Here is a 23960-nt window from a genome sequence, read left to right on the forward strand (position 1 = left end):
ACACAGTCTTCAGACAATATGGGGGATTTGGAATTTACACTATAGCTAAGCAGGTCTGCCATGGAGGCCTCATATGCCAGAAGGTGAACAAACAGGCAGTACAAAAGGTGCAGGCTGGGGGAAGGCCGCCGGGACTCAGGCCCTTCCAGAGCATTCAGGTTGATTTTACTGAAATGCCAAAGGTGGGTCATCAAAAATTTCTCTTATAGTAGATCATTTCTCTGGGTGGGTGGAAGCCTTACCACTTCCATCAACCACAGAAAGCAAGGTGGTTAAAATAATCCTTGAACAAATTATCCCCAGATTTGGCTTAGTTGAAAATATTGACTCAAGAAAATGGGAGTCATTTTACCTCCCAAGTGTTAGAGGGCGTTATGAATTGTCTAGACATCAAGTGGGAATATCATACCCCCTGGTACCCTCCTTTTTCAGGTTCAGTAGAAAGCATGAACCACACCCTAAAGAAACAACTAACTAAATTGATCTTAGAGACCAAGTTACCATGGACCAAGTGTCTTCCATTGGCTCTCCTCAGGATCAGGACAGCTCCTAGGAAGGATATTGGGATATCATCACCCTACAAGTTCCTTTATGGACTCCCTTACCTAGGAGAGAGGACTGAGCTACCCACCCTGGAGACCAAGGATCAGTTCTTAAAGAATTATATATTGGCTATTTCATCTACCCTTGCCTCTATTAAGGTGAAAGGTCTCCTTGCCCAGACCCCACCGCTCGAGTTCCTGGTTCACCGCTTCCAGCCTGGCGACAAGGTCCTGATCAAGTCCTGGAGAGGAAAGAAACTTCAGCCCACGTGGGAAGGACCATTCCAGGTGCTCCTGACTGCTGAGACTGCTGGGAGAACTGCTGTAAAAGGGGTGGACTCATTACACTAGGGTAAAGGGACCCCTAGAAGAAAAGGCAGAGGCTAAGTGGGAAATAACCTCGGAGCAGGGGAGGGACCCTCTGAAGTTAACTCTCAGGAAAAAGTCATGTCCCCTAGGTGGGGGTGTGGGCCCTTTATAATGCTCTGCTGGATAACAGTCTCCTTCCAGGGCACTCTGGGCTGGGTCAGGCCAGTAACCCTAATTATTAATGTCACTGAAAGTACAAATCCCCAGACTCAGAAGTTTGATGCATGCCAAGTTTTGTCTTGTGGGGACCTTACTTATCAATGTTGGCTGTCATCTCAGGAGAAATATCTCTGTCCCTATCTAGAAAATAATGGAATTCTTACATATTTAGGGAGCAGCCGTTGTCCTACCTGGTAATATATCTGGTGGACAACAAAACCCAGTGGGCAAACAGCCACTCCTCCTGAGCGAGTATAACTGCTCCTGCCTAAAATAACTTTAGACAAAGGAGCTCCTCCCCCAAACTGCCAGCCTCTCCAGTGCAACCCTCTTCTTCTAACACTTAACTAGCCACAGGCCTTAAGTCAGGAACCCCATGTGGCTACCTGAGTTTATGGCCTAAGAGCTGATGTATCTGGCATAGATCTAGTAGAATGACTAGGTCTTCACTTAGTGACAACTCCTCCTTCCCTAGAAAATCTAACTTCCCCCATCCAGACCTCAGAAACACCTCAGAAAAGACCCCAGAATGATCCAGCCAAGGTAAAAGTTTTTGAGGTATTAGATCTCAGACAAAGCTTAGAGATAGAAACTGGGTACGGGGACGCAAATGCTTGGGTAGAATGGGTCAAGTTTACTTTTAAATCCCTGAATAAAAGCAACTGTTATGCTTGTACCACAGGGAGACCCCAGGCACAGGTCATACCATTTCCACTAGGCTGGGACTCTGACCCCTCGGGAATGGCCTGTATGCTCGCTCTCTACGGGGATGAGAATGCATGAGGAAACGAGACTTGGAGAAGCTTGTCTCTCCTCTCCCTCTATAAGGAGTAATGGGACTCAATCTCTCCCTTCATACTCAGTGGGGCCCATGAATTACTCTTCTTACCTCTCTAGGTGGGAAGCGAATTCGGGTACCCCTGTGGGAGAACTCCTAACATGCACTCATACCAGATATGCGAGCCACCTTCACGGTGGGGCCGGCAACTATATTCCCCTCCGAATCCCCAGAACAGATGTCTGGTGGTATTGTGGGCAGAGGAGTCTCTGGAAACTCCAACCTGACAGGTGGAGTGGAACCTGTGCCCTGGTTCAATTGGCTATCTCATTTACCCTAGCATTTCCAAAACCGACCCAGACTGCCCCTGTTAGGAAAAAGAGGTCAATGGCACCTGGTGGATCCTTCGATCCTTATATCTATATTGATGCCACTGGGGTCCCTAGAGGAGTTCCAGAGGAGTTTAAAGCTAGAAATCAAGATAGCAGCAGGGTTTGAGTCAGTGCTCTTCTGGTGGTCGACCATTAATAAAAATGTTGATTGGATAAATTATATTTATTATAACTAGCAGAGGTTTATCAGTTATACTAGGAGTGCTATAGAAGGAATTGCTCAACAATTAGATGCCACCAGTCAAGTGGCTTGGGAGAACAGGATGGCACTGGATATGATGTTGGCAGAAAAGGGAGGTGTATGTGTAATGCTCAGGGGACAGTGTTGCACCTTTATCCCTAATAATACAGCCCCTGATGGATCTACCATTAAGGCTCTGCAGGGACTAACTACCTTAGCAAATGAACTAGTGGAAAACTCAGGTATTGACAATCCCATAACAGGATGGTTAGAAAATTGGTTTGGCAACTGGAAAGGAATGATCTCATCAGCTCTCATATCCCACCTAGTGGTAGCAGGCGTCCTCACAGCTTTAGGTTGCTGTATTATTCCATACATCAGAGGTTTAGTTCAGAGGCTGAGACTGCATTAACTAAACAAATGCCAGCAACTTTTCATAATCTCCTCCTCCTAGAGGCCAAAGGGAATCCTATCTATGAGGAAGAAAGTCGAGAAATCCTCCTTAGATTTGAAGGGATAAATAGAGTGGTTTGAGTAGTCAATTTCCCAAGAGAAGACAGGGAGAATTGTAAAGAACAAGGAAATAGTGACTCCCAAACCAGTAGAAACATAGTCATCACCAGACAAAGGGAAAATGGGAGAAGGTAGTTGACAGCAGTAGCATATTTACAAATCACAGTAGGGGCATTTAGATAATCGCTTTAGATTGTAACTCCAGAGTAACCAGTAATGGAGAAACGGGGGAGGAAAGGGGAGGGGGAGCTAATCGAGTTAGGGAAGGGAAGCTAATGGCATTACTATAAAACCAGATTTCTTTGTCTACTTGGAGCGCACATTCTCCTGGCTGAGGGTGCCCCCGACTCTGCAGACTCATGAATAAATGCCTCGCTTTGCTGCCCAAGTCCTGTGTCCCGGTTTTTATGGTGAGCATTTCTCACACTTGTGCTTGGTGATAACTATCTCCCCCTCTTTATCTCAGATATCCGTTGTTCTCAGAAGCATTTGTGCTGAGCTGTGGAATGCCCCCTTCATGGCTTGTAAATATGCTAATACTGTTAACTCCCGCTCAGAGACCCTCGAATTAACATTTGTCCTTTGCTGCTAATTATTTTCTACTGGTTTGGGAGTCACCAGTTTCCTTGCTGCTTACATACATACATTATTGTGGGGAACCGCTCCTTGTGGTTTAGGGAATTGTAGCCCCTGCCTGAGCCTGACCTGCCTCCCAACCCACCCACCCCTGCCCCCGGGCTGTGCTTGTCTTTAAGTCTCAACAAAGGCTGCTTGGGAGACACACCTGAAAACCACTCAGAGGGTTTCCATGGGAATTAGATTTAAAGAATGCTTATTATGCTTTAGAACTTGCTCTGCTTTTCTCTATCTCTTAATTAAGTATAAAGATTCTCTATCAAGGAATATATGAAACCTTGTACCTAGTGCCAGTGTCGGGTCAAGATGTTTGATAGATCCTGGCACAGACTAGTCATTGTACCCGCTGTACTGGAACTTGTAATCTGTTATTGTCAATTGTAATCCAGGCACCTGAAAGCCATTCATGATTTATGAATTTTAATATTGTATCTTCTATGTGTATCCTTCTCAATAAAAAGCTTGAGGGACAGAGGTCTGGCTGCTGTTCTCCTCTAGAGAGGGTAGCCACCTCCCTGCCCCCCAGACAAAATAGTGACCTGGATAAGTTTGTTCTGCCGTGGTCATGAAACCTCTGCTGGACAGAGTAGTTTCCAACCGAGCCTAGAACATTGGACGCAGCTATGCCTCACATAACAGCATTTTTATTATAAATATGTACCTTATTTACTCTACATATAATTTCTAAATATGTTTGTAATCTTATCCCATTGAAAATGCCTGAAACATCATCTCACCTGATGTCTTCCATATGTTTGTGATAGGCAAATTTATTTCAATATGATAATACAATACTATTTTTACACATAAAAACACGAATAATCGTGAGAATTCAACTAATATTGTAAAAAATTTATTAATTTCTAATAATGCACAAATAATATCAAAACAGCAGTCCTCTATTTAATGTTTATATTATGATTCATAGTTCTTTTTTTGTTTCAAAAAAAATGACTGCTATAGTCTTGTATTATACTTGTCACATACATATATAATAGTCTAAGTAGGTCATTTGTAGGATAAATTTTTCCAGACTGTAACTCAGGAATGCCTCTTATTATGACTCACTGGGCCTCAGATAATGGGTTTTTATCAATATTAACTCATTCCCTGGAGCAGGACAAGATAAAAACTTCCTTTAGTCATTTTCATGATGTGTGGTTTGAGACGTGTCCTGTTCCATGGGCCCTAGCAGCAGGTCGTGATTTTTTTGCTGAAGGGAATCTTTGAAGAGGCCCAATCACCACTTTGGTCTCTAACCCATATTACCCAGAATACCATACGAGGAATACCTCCCCTCTAGCTACTGCAGGTTCGGAAAAGACGTTGCCATTGGCGCTCACCGCGTAAGGCGGGACTTCCGGCGCAAGAACGTTTCTTTGTCTTCAGCCAAAGTGGATTTGACCACGTTCTCAGAACCTCTGGGTGGCTGGGTGCTGCTGGAAATGCGGGGGCGGGGACGGCGCCAGAGTCATGGTCCACGGAGCACACAGGGGAGTAAGGAGCCGGGCGACCCGGACCGGGGGAACCGGAAAGGGGCCGTCATGCCCGTAGTGTCTTCACCTCCCGCCGTTACTTTCCCGCCTCCCCGACAGCGTCCGTTGGCGGCCTCGCTCAGACGCCTCGCTGAGGTGAGTTCAGGCCGTCTCTGTGTGTTCCCGCGTTCTGTCAGACTTCGCCTAAGGCATCGTGAGGGGCGTTATCGGAAGAATGTTGTGGTTTCTGAACACACGGCAAGTACAGTGCAGAGTGAACAAAGGCTTTTTGTATCTGAAATTCCCATGCGGCTCTGGGTGGTGATTACTGACGGAAAGTTCAGCGGGCAGGAACGGAGGAGCTCAGATCCTCTTTCGGGGCTTTGCCGGGCTGTGGGATCCGTCCGAGAACGGGTTATTACGGATCCTGCTGGAACATGCCAAGCACTCTCTGGAAGCCATAGGCGTAGTTTTTCGGTAAGTCCAGGATGTACCTGTACTACGGAGCAGGAAGGTGACAGCTGAGGGAGAGGACCTGTGCTCTGAAGACATGAAGGAGGCCGACATTCCACAATGGCGAGCACTAGCAGAGGAAGTGTAAGTTCACTGTGCCCGGTAACGGTTTTGAAAGCAGAAGCCCGTCTTTAGCTGTGACTTTGAGACATGAACTGGGAGACTGAATGGCATTGCTTGTGGGGAAAAATGAGAACCTACAGTCACGTTCTAATGCTTATAGGGCGTTTATCTGCTCTCCGCTCCCCTCTAGGCCCCAAACAGCAGCTGTTGCTGAGCGTGAGTAGAGTAATTAATGGGGCTGTGATGACAGAGCGGCCAGCACTGGTATATGGGCCTGGTGTCCCAGTGAACTGGGGAGCCCTGGAGGAAATTAAGTATGGGGAGGATGTGTAAGAAGTAGTATTGTGGTTCTCAGATGACACAGCTCCTGTCATTTGTTTCAATTTTGACAGGTTGGTGTGACCTTTGGGGACATTGCCCTGTACTTCTCCAGGAAGGAATGGCGCCTCCTGAATGACAGTCAGAGACGCCTGTACCTGGGTGTGATGCTGGAGAACTTTGAACTTCTATCCTCGCTGGGTAAGACCCTCACTTTGGCCAGTTACATGGACCTGGCCTTGCATTTCCCATGCCTCATGTCCTCTAGGGGGTGCTCTCTCCTCACATGTGGACGGTAAGCCCTGCTTGATTTTCCAGGTTTCTGAGCAGTTGCTTACCTTGGTAGGTGTGGTTTGTGTGTACTTTCCTTTTCTGTCCCTGCAATTCCAGTACCTGTTGTACTGAACTCATAGGGAAGGATTTGTGGTTGGTAATGTTGCAGGGAGGCTAGTGAATACCACCTTGATTAGTGAGAAAAAGCCTATCTTTCTATTCCTATTGTTCATTTGTGCATATTTTTTTGGGAAATTCTTTCTGAATTTTTTTAACTAATGAGTTTTGAATGTGATGTGTATTTAATAGATGGCTTTTCACCTAGTGATACAAGGCTTTTAATATTGGCATAATTGTACCTCCCAAATGTTGATTTTGCTCTTTTTTTGGTGCCCTTTCAATGCTTTTGGCAACCCGCATTTAGCATGTCTGGTGTTCCCAGTTTTGCAGGAGGCTCAGATGCTGGTTGCTAGTGTTATTGAGAAAGTAATTTTAAATAAGTCATGAAGAGTTTTTTTTAGACTCCGTTGTTGCATTATTAATAGCCTACAGAATAGTGTGGACATAAGTTTGTATTTACCAGTAAATGAATTTGCGTGACATTTTCTGACCCGAATCTACATCTTCAAGCCATAAATGTATACATTCTGCAAGTGTTTTCTCCCATCCTGAATTTGCCTTCTTTTTCCCCTTTTCTTAATAAATTTTTTAATTTTTATTTTTAGATAGAAAGGAAGGAAGGGAAAATAGAACCGCCAATATGGGAGAGAAACATTGATCCTTTGCTTATCTCTCCAGCCCCAACCAGAGTCTGAAACAGGAACCCAGTCAAGTGCCCTGATCCAACAGGCCACCTGTAGGATTACAGGGTGACTTACACCAACTGAGCCACACTGGGCAGGGCTGCCTTTTCTTTCACTTGTTCTTCTGTAGAGAAGCCTTTTCATTTGTTGTAAGGCTGAACTGCTTATATATGCTCTTTTGCATTGTGGTTGTTGTCATGTTTAGAAGATTATTTCAAAAGATAATTTTCAGCCATGAGTAGTAAGTGGGTTGAGCATCTTTCTGGAAACCAAAAGGTCATCGGTTATATTCCCAGTCAGGGAACATGCGTGGGTTGCTGGCTGGGTCCCCAGTTGGGGGTGTGGGACAGGCAACAAATGATGCTTGTCTTGCACATCGATGAATCTCCCCGTCTTCCTCTCTTTCTCTTCCTGGAAATAAATAAATAAAATCTTTAACAAAATTAGTATATAGATGAAAATGAAATCAGAAATCTCTAAAGCATCTTTTCTAGGTTGTCTTGGAAGTGATTTAAGTCCTAGGACTGACATTTAATTTTGTATACGGTTTAAGCTAACTTTTATCAGTGATTTACATGTGATTATCTATTTTTCCCAGCACCATTAGGTAGGAAAACCACTTTTCTCTTATGTCTTGAAGTTTTTGTCAAAGATTAGTTGAATATCGGTGTCTGTTTATTTCTTGTTGTGGCGTGCTATTCTATTAGTCTGTGCTTCTGTGTTGATTTTAATAACACACTGGTTCTTTGGCTTTGTAATAGATTGAAGTCAGGGAGTGTGATGCTAAGAAGATTTGTTGTTGCTCAGGATTGGTTTTGCTATCAAAGTCTTTTGAGGCTCTGTACATTACAGGATTCTTTTTTGATTTGTGTCTAAAATACCATTAGAATTTCCAGAATTGCATTTATCTGTAGATTGATTGGGGTAATGTAGACACGTTATCTTTATTAAATTTTACATTTGAACACTAGGTGTCTTTCAGGCATTTGTCTTTACATCGTTTTCTTTAAGCACTGTATTGTCCTGTTCAATGTTCATATTTTCACTTTTTTCAGTTGAATTTATCCATATGTATTTTATTGTTTTTGATGCTATTTTAATGTTGACTATCTTCTTCATTTCTTTATTTTCTTTTTAACCCTGACTTGAGGTTATGTACATTGATTTTATAGATGAAGTAAGGGAGAGAGGGAGAGAATCATGTTATGTGAGAGAGAAACATCGATCAGTTACCTCCTACATGTGCCCAAACCTGGAACCCAACAAGCAACCTATTTGGGTTCTCTGACTTGGAATCATACAAACTGAACCACCTGGCCATGACTCTTCATTTCTTTATCAAAGAATTTATGATTAGTGTGTAGAAATGGAACTGAGATTTGTATGTTGATTTTTGTATCCAGTCTCTTTTCTCCATTTATTTATGTATTTCTTTAATTTATTTTTTATTTTTTTCTAAGTATATTTTATTGGTTATGCTCTTACAGTTATATGAGTTTTTTATTTTTCCCTTGTAACCCTCCACCCACATGTCACTTCCCTCCAGTGTCCCACCGTTCTTAGTTCCTGGGACATACCTGTATGTTCTTTGGCTTCTCCCTTTTCTATATATTCCTAACATCCCCCTGTCTATTTTGTATGTACCAATTATACTTCTTAATCCCTTCACCATTTCCCCATTCCTACCCTTTCCCATCCTGTCTGATAACCCTCCCAGTGATTCTCATACCTATGATTTTCTTCCTCTTCTGGCTGTTTGCTTAGGGTTTTGTGTTTGTGTTTTTGTTTTTGTTTTAGATTCTGCTGATAGTTATGTGTTTGTTCTCATATGAATGTTCACAGTGTTGAGCCTCTTCTTTTTCTTAAATAAGTCTCTTAAACATTTAGTATAATAATGGCTTAGTGATGATGAACTCCTTTAGCTTTACCTTGTCGGGGAAGTACTTTACCTGCCTTTCCATTCTAAATGATAGTTTTCTGGATGGAGTAATCTTGGTTGTATGTCCTTGATTTTCATCACTTGCAATACTTGTTGCCCGTCCCTTTTGGCCTTTTGAGAAATCAGCTAATGTTCTTTTTCTAAAAAATATTGTATTTATTTATTTTTAAAGAGAGGGGAAGGAAGGGAGAAAAAGAGGTAGAGATACATCAATATGTGGTTGCCTCCCACGCACTCCCAACTGGGGACCTAGTGTGCAACCCAGTCATATGCCTTGACTGGTAATTGAATCGGCGACCCTTTGGTTCACAGGGCAGTGCTTAATCAATCCACTCATCCACACCTGCCAGGGCTGATAGTCTTATAGGAGTAGGTACTTCTCTTCTTTTCTCTTGCTGCTTTTCAGATTTTTTCTATATCTTTAATCCTTGGGATATTAATTATGATGTGTTTTGGTGTGTTCCTCCTTGGTACTAGTTTTTCCTTTTTTTTCTTTTTTTAAGATTTTATTTTTACAGAGAGGGGAAGTTAGGGAGAGAAACATCAATGTGTAGTTGCCTCTTGCTCGCCTGCAACTGGGGATCTGGCATGTGCCCTGACCAGGAATTGTACCAGTGACCTTTTGGTGCACAGGCAGGAGCTCAGTCCACTGAGCCACACCAGCTAGGGCTAGGTCTACCTTCTTTAGGATTCTAAACGCTTGCTGAATTTCTATGTTTCATTTACCAAGTCAGGAAAGTTTTCCTTTATTGTTTTTTCACATAAGTTTTCCATGTCTTGCTCTTTCTCGTCTCCTTCTGCCACCCCTATGATTCATATGTTGACACGTTTAAAGTTGTCCCAGAAGTTCCTATCTTGTTGTTTTTTCAATTTTTGTTCCTTGATTTTGTACTGGTTGACTTTATTTCTTCCTTAGGTTCCAAATTGTTGATTTGAACCCAAGCTTCTTTCCTTTCACTATTTGTTTCGTGTGGATTTTCTTTGTTTCACTTACCTAGCCTTCATTTCTTCCCTTATGCGTTCGTCGTAGTTCATCTTGCCTGTCAAGACTATGAGCATTGTTATCACCATTGTTCTGAACTCTGTCTCTGTTAGGTTGCCTATCTCCTCATTGCTTAGTTCTCCCATTGGAACCTTTATCTGCTCCCTCTTTTGGGCCACACTTCTCTGTCTTCTCAACTTGACAGCCTTCCTCTGTTTGCCTCTTTTTTGCACCAGTTATGTTGTAAGTGGCAGAGCCTTAGGTATTCGTCAGTGCGGGGCGACCTGTTTTACCACGTTGTGGTGCTCTATGTGGGGGACGAGTCTTAGAGGGAACAATGGCACTTGCTCCTGCGTCTCATTTAGACTGGCTCACCACTAGGTGTTGCCTTAGTTATATTTCCTGGAGTGTATGGGTTTGCAGACATTCTAGGACTGTAGGGGCCTCTACACAAATGGACTCTGCTGAGAGAGTGACAGTTTCTTCCCCTACCTCAAACCTCACTGGTTTTCAGAGTCAGAAGCAATGAGGCTTATTGTCCCCAGCACTGGAGTCATGAGCTGCACAGACCAGTCTGGTGCTGTTAAATGCTCCCCAGGTTTCTCTCCGGACTCTTTTTAATGTATTACTGCTCTTATCACTGGCTGGCCACAGCTACTGCCTTGCTGCAAATGCCACTACCACAGTGTATCCTATTCGCCCCTCCTGTCTGTCAGGATGAGTATGACTTCCTTATGTCTTTGTTTGTTGGATCCATGCAGTTCAATTTTCTTGTAGTTCTGGTGGTTTTCTGCTTTGCGATAGTTGTAAATCTTATTGCTGTGGAAGGTGGTGAAGCGTGTGGACCTAAGCCTGCATTTTGGCCGGAAGTCCTGTTTATGTATTTATAAAAAGTTTTATTTATTGATTTCAGAATGGAATGGAGCCTGACGCAGAGAGAAAAGGGAAACATTGTTCTGCCGTTCTAACTATCTCTGCATTTATAGCTGAATGCGTGTTCCCTCATGGGGTATTGTTCTACAATCTAGGTGTATTGGGACCTGACCAGGGCTGTGAATTTTTTATAATTTCATAAGATTACTGTGGGAATTTAACAGTTTTTCTTCGTAGGGTCACATCATGTGCCAGCATCTCCTATGATGATGCATTGTGGTTTGTGGTGTTGGTTGTAATCTCATGTCTTAAATTGTTCTTTAAATTATCTGAGTCTTTTGTTTTAGTCTAATTAAACGTTTGCCAGTTATATGTGTCCTCCAAAAAATTGCTCTTAGATATTTTCTTTTTTTGTCCTCTATTACCATTAATGGTTATTTTATTTCTTTGCTAGTTTTGGGTTTACTTTCTTGTTGTTTTTAAAGTTTTCTGAGTTGTAATGATGGGTTATTTATTTCAGGTCTTTTTTTTTTAATGTAGACATCACTATAAAATTTCCTCTTAGATTTGCATTTTATACATAAGCTTTGGTAGATTGTGTTTCTATATACTATGGCCCTGGAAACGTTTTTAAGGTTTTATTTATTTATTTTTGATGATTTTATATACTGATTTGACTGTTTTGTCTTGTAAAATGATTTTTGCTGGTGATTTTCAAGAGACTTCATAAAACCTCTCATTCTTTTTACAATTTATTTTATCCTGGTAAGACCTTCACTGCATCCAAGCATTCTGCCTTTTGACTCTCTACCACATATCTCTTTATTTTTTGGATGTCACAATTCCCAAGTTTTATATAGTGTATCTAATAGGGTACAGAATCGTGGCTTCATTATTTTTACTAGATTTAATGTTAAACCTTTATGATAGCTGCGTAATATGCATCCTCCCATTCCGGTGCTACTGTGTAGTGAGTTTGATTTTATTCTCACTTTTACTAGAGAGAATTATACTTCCCCATCTATTTGAGTTTCTATTTAGTACTCTTTTATTGATCTTGAGGAAGTTTTTTGGCATTCCTATTAAGTCAGGTTGAGTGGCAGTGAAGTTCTTTAGCGTTTGTTTGTCTGGGAAGGTATTTCTTTCTGAAGAAGAGGATTTCTGGATGAAATATTAGTGGTTTTCATTTAGTGTTAGTATTCAACTCACTCACTGTTTTAAAATAAGTGTTCTACCTATCTGGCTCCTTGTCTCCCTTTTCTTTTCTCTGTCCCTACTCCCAAGACACACACACAGACAACAGTGACAGCAGTTATTCCCATTCACACACACATACACACACACACACAAACATATACACACACACACACCACTGATTCCTGTAATGCAAAGATCGGATATCCAAGTGGTGTTACCTTATTCACCTTGCCATATTTTAAGATTTTATTTAATTTTTTTATTTCTCCTTCCCTTGATGATTTCAAATGACATGTCCTTTTCATGACTTAGTTTAATAATTTTTATTGCATTTTCCATTTTTTCCATGTAATTTCACAACAGCACCATTTCTCTTTTTATTATATGTATTTTTTCTGTATATTTCATATTTTCTTATTGTTCCCGTGTCAGTAGTCAGCATCTTCTTTATGTTGGTTCCATTTGTATTCTCTGGTGGCTCATGGATGTTTTTTAAAGTAAATATGTTGGATTTCTTATCCAGTTGACATCGAATTGCATTTCTTTCATTTCAGTTATTGTAAAATTCCTATGTTCTCTTTGTAGTGCCCTAATTTCTAGCATTTCCTTTAACTGTGTAATGATGTCTCAGCATTTGAGGAAGCGGAAACTCCTTTCAATTTTATGGCTACAGAAATAATTTATCATGTATGGATGTGTGGTTGGCTCAGCTGCTGTTGTGTTTCAGTCTTAGGCAAGCCGCAGCGGCCTACTCTCCTTGATGCTACGTGAGTTGAGGTCAGAATGACAAAATATGTGCAAGTCCAACCTGCTTTCTCAGAATTTCTATTCAGTGATAGTCGGGTGTTTAGGAGTCTTTGGTGTCAAATACTGTGGCAGACAACCTGACTTTTTTGTGTTTTTCCAGGTCTAGGCTGTTGACAAAGAGATTTGTTTTGGTTTCATGCCAAGAAACTATATAGGGCCCTCTGATGAGTAAACTGTGGGAGCTTCACAGATGTTGCAGGGGCTTCTGTGGTTCTTAAAAATGAAAATTTTTGGTGTTTGTCACAGAACACTTAAGTAAAGTCAACTCGTGCGATCACAGTGGTTGACAGAGGTAACTCTGACCCTTCTATTTGATCCTAAGCGTCTTCAAATGGGTTTGGTAACCCACATCCCAGTCATGTTTTCTATGAGGTTCTTTGTTTTTTGCTCTTTTGCTGCTTGCTTCTTGTTGTTGTTGATGATTATGATTAATTGCTTTTAGAGACACAAGGTAAAGGGCAAGGCAAGAAAATCAATTTTTTGTTCCAGTAACTTATGCATTCATGGGTTGTTTCTTCTATGTGCCTTGATCGGGGGTTAAATGCACAACCTTGGCGTTCGGAGACGACCCTCTCACCAACTGAGCCACATGGCAGGTCTGATTTTCTATTTCTTAACTGTATTTTTATTTCCCATCTCTGTGGAGGATTTAGTCTGTCAGTAGCTGTTTCCTTGTACTGGAAGAAGGGAAAATTGTCGTACTTCTTATTCGAGCATGTTGCTAAAGTCACCCATATAGATCTTTTTGTGTGGTGTCTTTGTGCTTTGTGGATCTGCCATAGTGCTGGGCCATCTGTGTCTTCAGATTTTCTCTTTGCAGATGTATGACCTGTATTCCATGTAGCAGCTCTCCTGGGATTTAAGGGAAGAATCATTTGTGATTCCGCACAGAAACATGACTTCATCCATGCGATACTGGACGCAGATCTGTCTTGCCTTAGTGAATGGCTGTTGAAAATGTTTTCATGCATGGGCTTTGTTAAGGTCATAACTTGAATCTATTTTGTTCATTAGCATTTGGTCACCGTTACTGTTCCTCCGCCCAGTCCACTCATCCTTGTTTGTTTTTCAGAGTTTGTCAATTACTCACTTCTAAGTTTTCAATTCCCTTCGATTCCCAGCCCACATATAATGTTCACCTCTCTAAACTTTGTGCTTAATCCATTTCTTGTACTCTTTTTTTCCCCCCTCTAACATTGTTGTATGCTTGCAGACCCTTGGTGTGCACAGTTACCATTATATTGACCTTGAATATTATAGGCGCTGCTACAATTGATGTTGAGAAGCTTAAGTTCATAGAAAGTATTCTACACAGACTCACATTACCAGTGGGAAAGTTTCTACAGGAAGCCCTTTGAGGAAGAAGAACAATAACTCCCTGACTGTCCTCTGTGTGTTTCATTCCATGCTTCTGTTTATTACTTGGTTAGGTAACCACTACTGACTTACTTTTCTAACTATTAAAGTATAACAGCTATTTCTTCAGTGTGCAACTCAATTGTATAGAAAATGCTTTCATAGATTCATGCCAAGGTGTGAAAGATAGCCATTAGTGATGAGGATATTTCTTCTTAAGTCACTTCTTAAAAAGATTTTATTCATTTATTTTTAGAGAAAGGGGAAGATAGGAAAAAGGGAGAGAGAGAAACATTAATTCATGGTTGCCTCCCAACTCAGGACCTGACCGGCAACCCTGTAATTTTCTGTGACTAGGAATCAAACCACTGCTCATTGATTTCCAACCGGCACTCAATGCACTGAGCCAAATCAGCCTGGTGAGGACATTTCTTCTAGAGTTAACATATACTTAACACTTTTTTTTTTCCAGGTTGCTGCTGTGGAACAGAAGATATGCAAGCTCCAAATGAACAGAATGTTTCTATAAGAGTGTTGGAGGAAAAGAATGTCAAGGTAGCTTTGTCTCCTCAGAGAAGCCACCCCTGCAAGAGTTGTGGGGCAGTTTGGAGACACATTTCTCACTTCATACAGGAACAGGACTCACAACACATTCAGAAACTGTTGAGGTGTGGGGCATGTGGAAAACGATTTTATCTCAGTACAAAGTGTCACCAGCACCAAGGGTTTAACAAGAGAAAGAAACCTTTCATAGGAGACGTGGCCAGCATGTCACGTGCCAAAGTTTGCAATTATAAGGTGTCGCAGAAGCTTTTTACCTATAGCGAGGTTGGACTGGACATTCTTTCAGAATCAGAAAATCCCCAGGAAGAAAATACTCACACCAGGGAGAAGCCTAACAGAGTCTCAACGGCTGGAGTGACTATTCCAAGAAAAAGTTATTTCACCCCGAATGACTGTAAAACAGCGGTTGACTGCAACCACGCATGTCTTCAGAAAAAGGGAGTTTCTAATGGAAAACAGTATTTTGTGTGCCGTGAGTGTGGAAAATATTTTACCAGAATTTCTACTTCTTCTTCTCCGAAGACAGTTCACACTGGACAAATGCTCTATCATTGCAGTGAATGTGGGAAATCTTATCACAGTAGTACTGGCCTTCGTTATCATCAGAGACTTCACACAGATGAAAGGCCTTATGAGTGCAGTGAATGTGGGAAATCTTACCGAAGTAGCAGTGGCCTTCGTTATCATCAGAGATTTCACAAAGATAATAGGACTTATGAGTGCAGTGAATGTGGGAAATCTTTTACCTGGAAGAGTGCCCTTCGTGTACATCAGAGAGTTCATACTGGGGAAAGGCCTTATGAGTGCGGTGAATGTGGGAGATCTTTTTCCTGGAGCAATGCTTTTCGTTTACATCAGAGAATTCATACTGGAGAAAGGCCTTATGAGTGCAGTGAATGTGGGAAATCTTTTACCTGGAAGAATGCCCTTCATGTACATCAAAGAGTTCATACTGGGGAAAGTCCTTATGAGTGCAGGGAATGTGGGAAATCTTTTTCCTGGAAGAATACCTTTCATGTACATCAGAGAATTCATTCTGGGGAAAGGCCTTATGAGTGCAGTGAATGTGGGAAATCTTTTACCTGGAAGAGTGCCCTTCATGTACATCAGAGAGTTCATACTGGAGAAAGCCCCTATAAGTGCAGGGAATGTGGGATATCTTTCACCCGAAAGGAAGCACTACATCATCATATGAGCATTCACACAGGTGAAAAACCTTATGAATGCAATGAGTGTGGAAAATGTTTTGCCACTGGTTATTACCTTCATGTACATCGTAAAAATCATACTGGGCAAAGGCCTTATGAATGCAGTGAATGTGGGAAATCTTTTAGAACCAGTCATTATCTTCATGTACATCGTAGAATTCATACAGGACAAAGGCCGTATGAGTGCAGTGAATGTGGAAAGTCTTTTATCAAGAAGCAAGACCTTTGTGTACATCAGAGACTCCATACTGGGCAAAGGCCATATGAGTGCAGTGAATGTGGGAAATCTTTTATCAGGAAGCATGACCTTTGTGTGCATCAGAGAGTTCATACTGGGGAAAGGCCTTTTGAGTGCAGTGAATGTGGGAAATCTTTCATCCGAAAGCAAGCACTACAGTGGCATCAGGGAATTCACACAGGTGAAAAGCCTTATGAATGCAATGAATGTGGAAAATCTTTTCCTAGCCGCCATTACCTTAATGTACATCGTAGAAATCATACTAGGCAAAGGCCTTATGAGTGCAGTGAATGTGGGAAATCTTTCTCCCAGAAACGCACACTACATTGTCATCAAAGAGTTCACACAGGTGAAAGGCCTTATGAGTGCAGCGAATGTGGGAAATCTTTCTCCCGGAAAGACACACTACATTGTCATCAAAGAGTTCACACAGGCGAAAGGCCTTATGAGTGCACTGAATGTGGGAAATCTTTTACCCGGAAGACTCACCTTCTTGGACATCAGAGAGTTCATACTTCGGAAAAAAAGGCCTCATGAGTGCAGTGAATGTAGGAATGTTTCATCCTGAAAAAGGCACTATGTTGTCATCAAAGAGTTCACACAGGTGAAAGGCCTTTATAAGTGCAGCAAATGTGGGAAACCTTCTGCCAGGAACAGGACATTTATGTCCATCGGAGAGTTCATACTGGGGGAAGGCCTCATCAGTGTAATGAACATGGGAAATCTTTCATCCATAGCAGTGGTCTTCAGTATCATCGGAGTTTTCACAGAAGAGAAAGGCCTTAGGGTTGCAGGGAATGTGGGAAATCTTATAGTATCACTGGCCTTCGCTATTAGGAGAGATTTCTCGTAGGAAAAAAGGCCATTAGTGCAGTTAATATGGGAGATACTTTAGCCAAAATTCTAACCTTCATTCACATATGAAAGTCTCATTTTTTTGTTGTTCGTTTTTAAACAATACTGTAGGTTATGTTTCTCTGAATTAGATTTAATGCAGCCTAACAGTAGTACTGGGAAGGTTCCTCATAATTTTTTTTTATATGAGTATCATGTTTCCATGTTGCACAATCTTTATGTATCCAGGTCTTTTTCCAGATCAACATCACTGCATATGTCTGTTGCTGAAGGTATTTCACCTGCACCACCTATAGGGTTCCCAGAGATTGCATGAGTCAGCAGTATCATGTGCTCCCAGAAGGTCACTGTTCCCTGATTTGGTGGAGAAAATTAGGAAAAGCCTAAGTTTTTGGGTCTTGATTCTTGCACTGACAGTAGTTGTGTAATTGACCTGACTCCGTGTTTGCCCAGGAAACATCATCTGAGTTCAGCTGTCAGCTTGAAGAAGGACTGCCTTTCTCACGGACAGGCTGTTTTTATACCCCCGGATAATTTTTCAGTGTCCAAATGACCAATGCAAGAACTGCCGGGCTATTCTGTCTTTGCTTTGTACAAAAATGGAGGCGTTTTTCTAACTTTTCTTTCATCTTGGGTGCTATATTTATGGTATGGGTTAGTATATAAAGTTTTGGACCCTAGAATTGTAAAGATTTGAATACCTTTTACGTGTGTCTGTGACTTCTCTATTCAGTGGGGACAATGTGGTGCAAAAATAACTCAGCACATTTTCTGAAACTTGCATTTCTGCTCCTATGCACATAGTGAAGATCGTTTTTCTGAGAAGCCTCAATGCTGTGAATTTCAGGAGACACAGAGATCACTCCAAAGAAGGGGTAGTTATGACAGAGTCAGGAACACATGGGAACAGCTTGAGTTTTCTTCATATTTTCAAGTAGGTCAATACTATTGAAGGGAATCTCTGGCCCTTGTCATGCAATTGGCCATGTGCCATGATGTCTGCAATTACAGGGTGATGGTCACTAATTGTAGCAGCATAGGGGTCAGAGTAAACTGACCACAACAGAATTACTGGCCTGATAGGTGCTGGAGGAGACTGCAGCTGACTAGAGTGAGTTTGCTCCTTCTGAGTGTGCATGCAGAGATGTTTCTGAGAAGGGGACTGCAGGATCTATGTGTACACTGATCGCAGGATGTGCAGGAATATTTATCTTCTGTTCATTCAGTCATTGTCCTTGAATATAATGAAGAGGTTTTTGGTGTGTGGCCAGGTATCTCAGTTGTTTACAGTATCATCTGATACGCAAAGGCTCTGATTTCAATGTTGGCACATATGTGAAGCAACAAATGAATGGACATGTAACTGGAAGAAATCCAGATCTCCCTCTTTCTTTTTCTTTTGTTTTCTCTCTAAAATCAGTAAAGTTTTCATAAAATCTTACTGGTTATCTCTAGGCTTCCTGATTTTCATGTCAGAGCCACTGGTGCCCTGTTTGAAGGATTAAAAAAAGTGTGTCTATAGTTCAGGGATATTGCTGTTTGGACCAGCCAGCAGTTAATTTCGTTCCAATTAGTTTTGTTTTATTTTTTAGAGAGGTTTTCTTTCTTATTTTTAGAGAGACAGGGAAGGAGAGAAACATCAATGTCTGTGTGTGATAAGCATTGATCTGCTGCCTCTCATCTGGCCCCATCTGCGGACCTGGCACTCAACTCAGGCATGTTCCCCAAAAGAAATCGAGCCTATGACCTCTTGGCCCATAGACCAGTGCTTATTCCAGTGATCCCTGTAGGCAGGGCAGTTTCAGTGAGTTTTTTTGTTGGCTATATTCCCTGTCTCTGAGTGTTGTGTGAATATTTGTGGAAAGAGACGCTGAGATTAAATCCAGCAAGCAGGATGAGTGGCCAGCTACGCACGGAGGACTGTGGCTCGCTCTGGCCATGAGCAGTTGTTCACAGCTCTCCATTTCTTTTATTGGGTTGCAGAAAAAAAAATTTTTTTTAAGTAAAACTAAATAGAAACTAAAAAGGCTTACATGGTAAACATTTTTTCCACTAAAAGGGATAAACATTAACCTATAGGGCTGCAGAAGAAAACGGTAAATCACAAAAGGTCCACGGGTCTGTTCCACATCCGATATAGTTGTGAGGAGAGAGGAGACACTAATTTTCAAGCTTCTTTGTTCTTAGAGACTTGTAAACTGACCTCCAAGAATTGTGTGCGGGTAAGGGTCCAAGGGTCTGCACCACATCCGACGTTATCAATATGGGAAGGAGGCTTAGGTCTTCAGCCCTCTTTGTTTCCTTTATTCCGTGACTCAGCCACTAGGAGCCGTGTGCAGCTGCTGGCGCCGGCAAGACTCGCTTGCAAGTTCTTGCAAGCTGAGGTCACAGGACACCTGGGCAGGGGGGCCCGCTTGCAGGCCCCCCGGCAGAGGGCTTGTGACTTTCGCCTACACTGAGGGAAAGGCTCATGCAAAGCGCATGAAAATGTGGATTGAATATATAGTGGCTAAACCTATTTGCAAAATGCGATGGACATACTAATTATAACACCTTTTACCTATTTATAAAAGCTTAAATTAGTAGACTCGTATTCAACTATAATATTTGGTCAGGCTTCACTTACACATGAAACTGAAATCATCACCATTTTTTTAATATTCACCACACTGGGAATTTACTTCATGGCCATTTTAATCCCAGTCTTTTATGGTTCTGTACATAATCCTGATTTATATTCCATTGTACTAAATAACAGAATAACAGTTTTTTGTGCTTTCATTTATGTGGCATATATATTTGGAGATTTATTTTTTTAAATATGTTTTATTGATTATGTTGTTACAGTTGTCCCCATTTGTTTGTCCTCTGCTCCCCACCACCTAGTGACCCTCATCCCTCTAGTTGTCCCACCCCTTAGTCCATGCCCATTGGTTGTGCATATAGTTCTTCTCAACATCTTCCTGTCTACTCCACTCCCTCCTACTATGCCTCTTAATTCCTGTACCATCTCCCTCCCTTTCCTCCCTTCCCACTCCCCACTGACCTCCCCCCAAAATGTTCCCCATACCTATGATTCTTTTCCCACTCTCGTTGCCTACTTAGTTTGCCTTTGTTTCGCTTCCCTAGTTTCTGTTGCTGGTTGTTGTGGTACAGTTTTCATTTTAATGTTCATAGTTTTTATCCTTCTAAATGAGTCCCTTTAACCTCTCATATAACAGTGGTTTGAATCTAATGAACTCCTTCAGTTTTCCTTTGTCATGGAAGCACTTTCTCTGCCCTTCTATTGTGAATAACAGCTTTGCTGGATAGAGTAATCGTGGCTGTAGGTTTTTGCTTTTCATTACTTTAAATATTTCTTGCCAGTCCCTTCTTGCCTGCAGAATCCTCTTTGAGAAGTCAGCTGATAGTCTAATTGGGACCCCTTTGTACATAATTCTCTTCTCTCTTGCTGCTTTTAAGATTCTCTCTTTATCCTTAATTTTTGACATTTTGATTATAATGTGTCTTGGTGTGGCTCTCCTTGGGTCCAGTTTATCTGGAACTCTCTGTGCTTCCTGGACCTTTAAGTCTATTTCCTTCCCCAAGTTAGGGAAGTTCTGCTTCATTATTTTTTCACATAATTTTTCAATTTCTATTTCTTCTTCACCTTTGGCAACCCTATAATTCAAATGTTCATTCGCTTATAGCTGTTCCAGAGGTTTCTAAGCCTCTCTTCATATTCTTCACTTTTTGTTGCTTACATCTGCACTGGCTGACTGTTCCTTCCCTGTGTTCTGATTTGTTGATTTGATCCCTGGTTTTCCTTTCCTCACCACTTGTCTCGTATGTGTTTTCGTTCATTTTAGCAGGACTAGCCTTTATTACTTCCCCATCTTGTTCAAGATCTTTTGTTACTTGTAAGCTGCCTTATGACTATAGCTCTGAACTGAGCCTCAGAAAGATTATCTATCTGTTTGTCAGATACTTCGTGTTATTTGCTCTCTGGTCAGCTGTGTGATTGGGATCTGAATCATAATATCCACCATCCTGACCTTTTTTGTTTATCTTTCCTACTTGGACGGGGCTGTCACCCCTACTACGCATTTGGGGTCAGAGCCCTGTGCACTCTTCACTATGGGGCGACCCTTCTCACCACACTGTGGCGCTTTGTGTGGGGGCGGGGGTCCAAGATGGATTCCTGTTGTTCACTCTCTGCTGAGAGACCTGTAGCCTCTTCCTCATTCCCCACGCCCTCTGGGCCTCACAGTCTGAGGCAATGGGGGTGTGCCTTCCCCAGCATTGGAATCGCGAGCTGATGGGTTTCGTCTGCAGCCACGTGTGATCCCGGGCGCTTTTCTCCTCTCCTTACATACGGGTGTCTGTGCTCATCGCTGTCCTGCTGCCATCACTGAAGCTGACGCCACCAGCACAGCTTGATCTCTTCACCCCAGCTTCACCTCTCCTACCCTTTGGGACGAGCACCAGTTGTTTATAACTTCATACGTTGGACTTGCATGTAGCTTTATTTTATGGAAATTCTGGTTATTTCTAGTGTAGCGGTAGTTGTAGTCCTTCTTAGTTGTGGAGGGAGACTGAGCGTGTCAATCTAGGCCTCCATCTCGGCCAGAAGTCCATTTGAAAATTTATTGGTGTAAAGTTAGTAGCTCCGCATTTTTGCTCGGAATTATTATTTCCTTTTAACTTATCACTAATGTATTAATTCAAAATGATTATTTCTAATTTTTGACTTCGAAGCTGGTAAAAATATTTGTGCGTAATTCTTTATGTGAACGTAAGTTTCATTAACCTTTGTTAATAATTCAGTGCCCAGTCTTGGGTTGCAAAGTAGGTTAATATTAAAGTTACACTGGTTAGCAATTTCTGATTGAAACGGGTGATACTTTTTTCCATTCTGCAGCAATGTATGACAGATTCAGACCCTCAGATCTTTTTCACTTTTTTTTTAACATTGTAATGCTATGTCACTGTTGTTTCATTGTATTGTTTTAAGGATTTCTGGGGAGCCTTTTCTCAGATGTGTATTTGCTATGTGTGCATCTTTGCTAAATGTCTGATCCTATGTTCTGTTTGATCTGAGAGGAGTTTTGGCAGTTTTCTGTAACAAAATGACAGAAAAATAACAATGATGCATGTTAGAATTTCACTAATTTCTGGCCTTTCTTGTTTTATTAAATAAGTTTTTTTGTTATTTGAATGATATTTTAATAATTTTTACACCTTCTATACTTTGCACCATACAATGGACATTTTTCATTTTCATCTCTGGTATTACATTCTCCATCAGTTAAAAAAGTCCAGTCGTTCCATAATACAATAAGGACTGATTTTGTTTTTTCTATCATTTTTCTGGTTTCCTATCAAGTGGGTTCTTGGGTTGTAAGAGGTTTGTAAAGGAGACCAGATGGCAATAGGATGGGGAAGGTGGGTTCAACTCTGAAAACTCAGTGCAGAGGTAATAGAAGGGCAGTGCTCAGGCACCCTGTGTCTGAACTTTAGATTACAAAATATTAGGACTCACAGTCAGATTGTTTCAGGACAGAAACCATCCTAAAGTATCTTTCTTTGGGCTGAGGAGAGTGAAACACGGGAAGAACTTAGGGCAGTGAAAGTAACAGGAGAGATCCTAGGCGGTGGTCCACGTTGGGTCCCTTCAAATGTTCTAGGAAAGGAGTGAGCCAAGGCGGTCATTTCCAGGCCATGCACCCATCATTTAGCCAATACCCACGACCCGTTTTGTTCTGGGCTGTGTTTGAAGATAAAATCGAGTGTGTTGTGTTTTTTCTTTGAATATTTTATTTACTAAATTTTATTATATAGAGAGAGGAAGGGGGAGAGGTAAACATGAATGTGTGGTTGCCTCTCTGGCGCCCCCAACTGAGGACCTGGCCCGCAACCCAGGCCTGTGCCCTGATTGGTATTTGAGTAGCGACCTCTGGATTGGCAGGCCAGTGCTCAATCCACCGAGCCACACCTGCCAGGTCAAAATCAGATTTTAAGTACAGGCTGACCCACGTGTGAAGCGATATTGCAGGTTCCATACCTGGGAATCTCCAGGTGCCTTGCTAGAGCTCCTGGGATCAGTTGGCTGAATGTGACAGGTGGGTGATGCTGGTGCTTACCGTGGCCTTTGAAGATCAATAGAAGGAACAAACTGAGTACTTGTCAATGCCAGGATTCCAGGGTTTCCTATTTGAGGTTCCACTTTTAATTATTACACAAAATGATAAGTGGAAACTAATTCAATTGCTGGAAACATCCAGGGTTAGAGAAAAAAGGTTCTCTCATTTACTCACCACACAAGTGTCAGATTGAAGTGGCCACATTTTAACCCAGTATTCCGGCTCCAGAGGCAGAAACAACCTCTAGTGCTGCTGTGAAACCCTCACTGAGTCATGTACGGTGTGGAGATGAGGGAGGCTCAGCTGAAACTGCTGTTTCCATTGGTACAATTACTTTGATTCTCCCCCTAACTGCCTGAAAAGTCAAAGCACTCACCCTCTGCCACTCAGTCCTCTAGGATAACCTTCTTTTATAATATTAAATGTACGTATTCATTTTTGAAGAGAAGGGACAGAGAAAGAGTGGGACAGAAACATTGATTGGTCGCTGTAAATGCTCGCCGAGTAGGAATCAAATCAACAAGACAGGCATGTGCCCTGCGTGCAGATGTATCCATGGATCATTCGCTTTGTATGATGATGCCCAATCAACTGACCACACTGTCAGCACACAGGGATCCTCCTTTTAGATGGAGCTACAGTTTGCCTTTCTGGTGATCCTAGCTCGGAGTTCGATCCATTATAGCTCTTGGTAATTTGGGCTCGGTCTCCACCCCTTCACCACTATTTAGGGTGTCTGGCGGTGATTCCATTTACTCTGGTGACCTTCATGCCTCACTTTGACTTTCTGAGTGTTGTTCTCAT

General features: G+C 41.8%; 1 protein-coding gene across 1 annotated transcript; it reads left to right on the top strand.

Moving 5' to 3' along the window:
• The first annotated feature begins 374 nt into the window (after positions 1 to 374).
• On the top strand, positions 375 to 17551 carry LOC149995307 (uncharacterized). Its single transcript, XM_090259179.1, has 4 exons — positions 375 to 811; positions 4844 to 5522; positions 6014 to 6140; positions 14642 to 17551. The coding sequence occupies exons 1-4, from the start codon at positions 375 to 377 to the stop codon at positions 16714 to 16716; spliced, it is 3318 nt and encodes a 1105-aa protein (XP_090115305.1). The 3' UTR covers positions 16717 to 17551.
• Positions 17552 to 23960: the final 6409 nt, after the last annotated feature.

The sequence above is a fragment of the Furipterus horrens genome, unplaced genomic scaffold (genome assembly GCF_987537825.1).
Source record: "Furipterus horrens unplaced genomic scaffold, mFurHor1.1.pri manual_scaffold_13, whole genome shotgun sequence".
Taxonomy (NCBI): Eukaryota; Metazoa; Chordata; class Mammalia; order Chiroptera; family Furipteridae; genus Furipterus; species Furipterus horrens.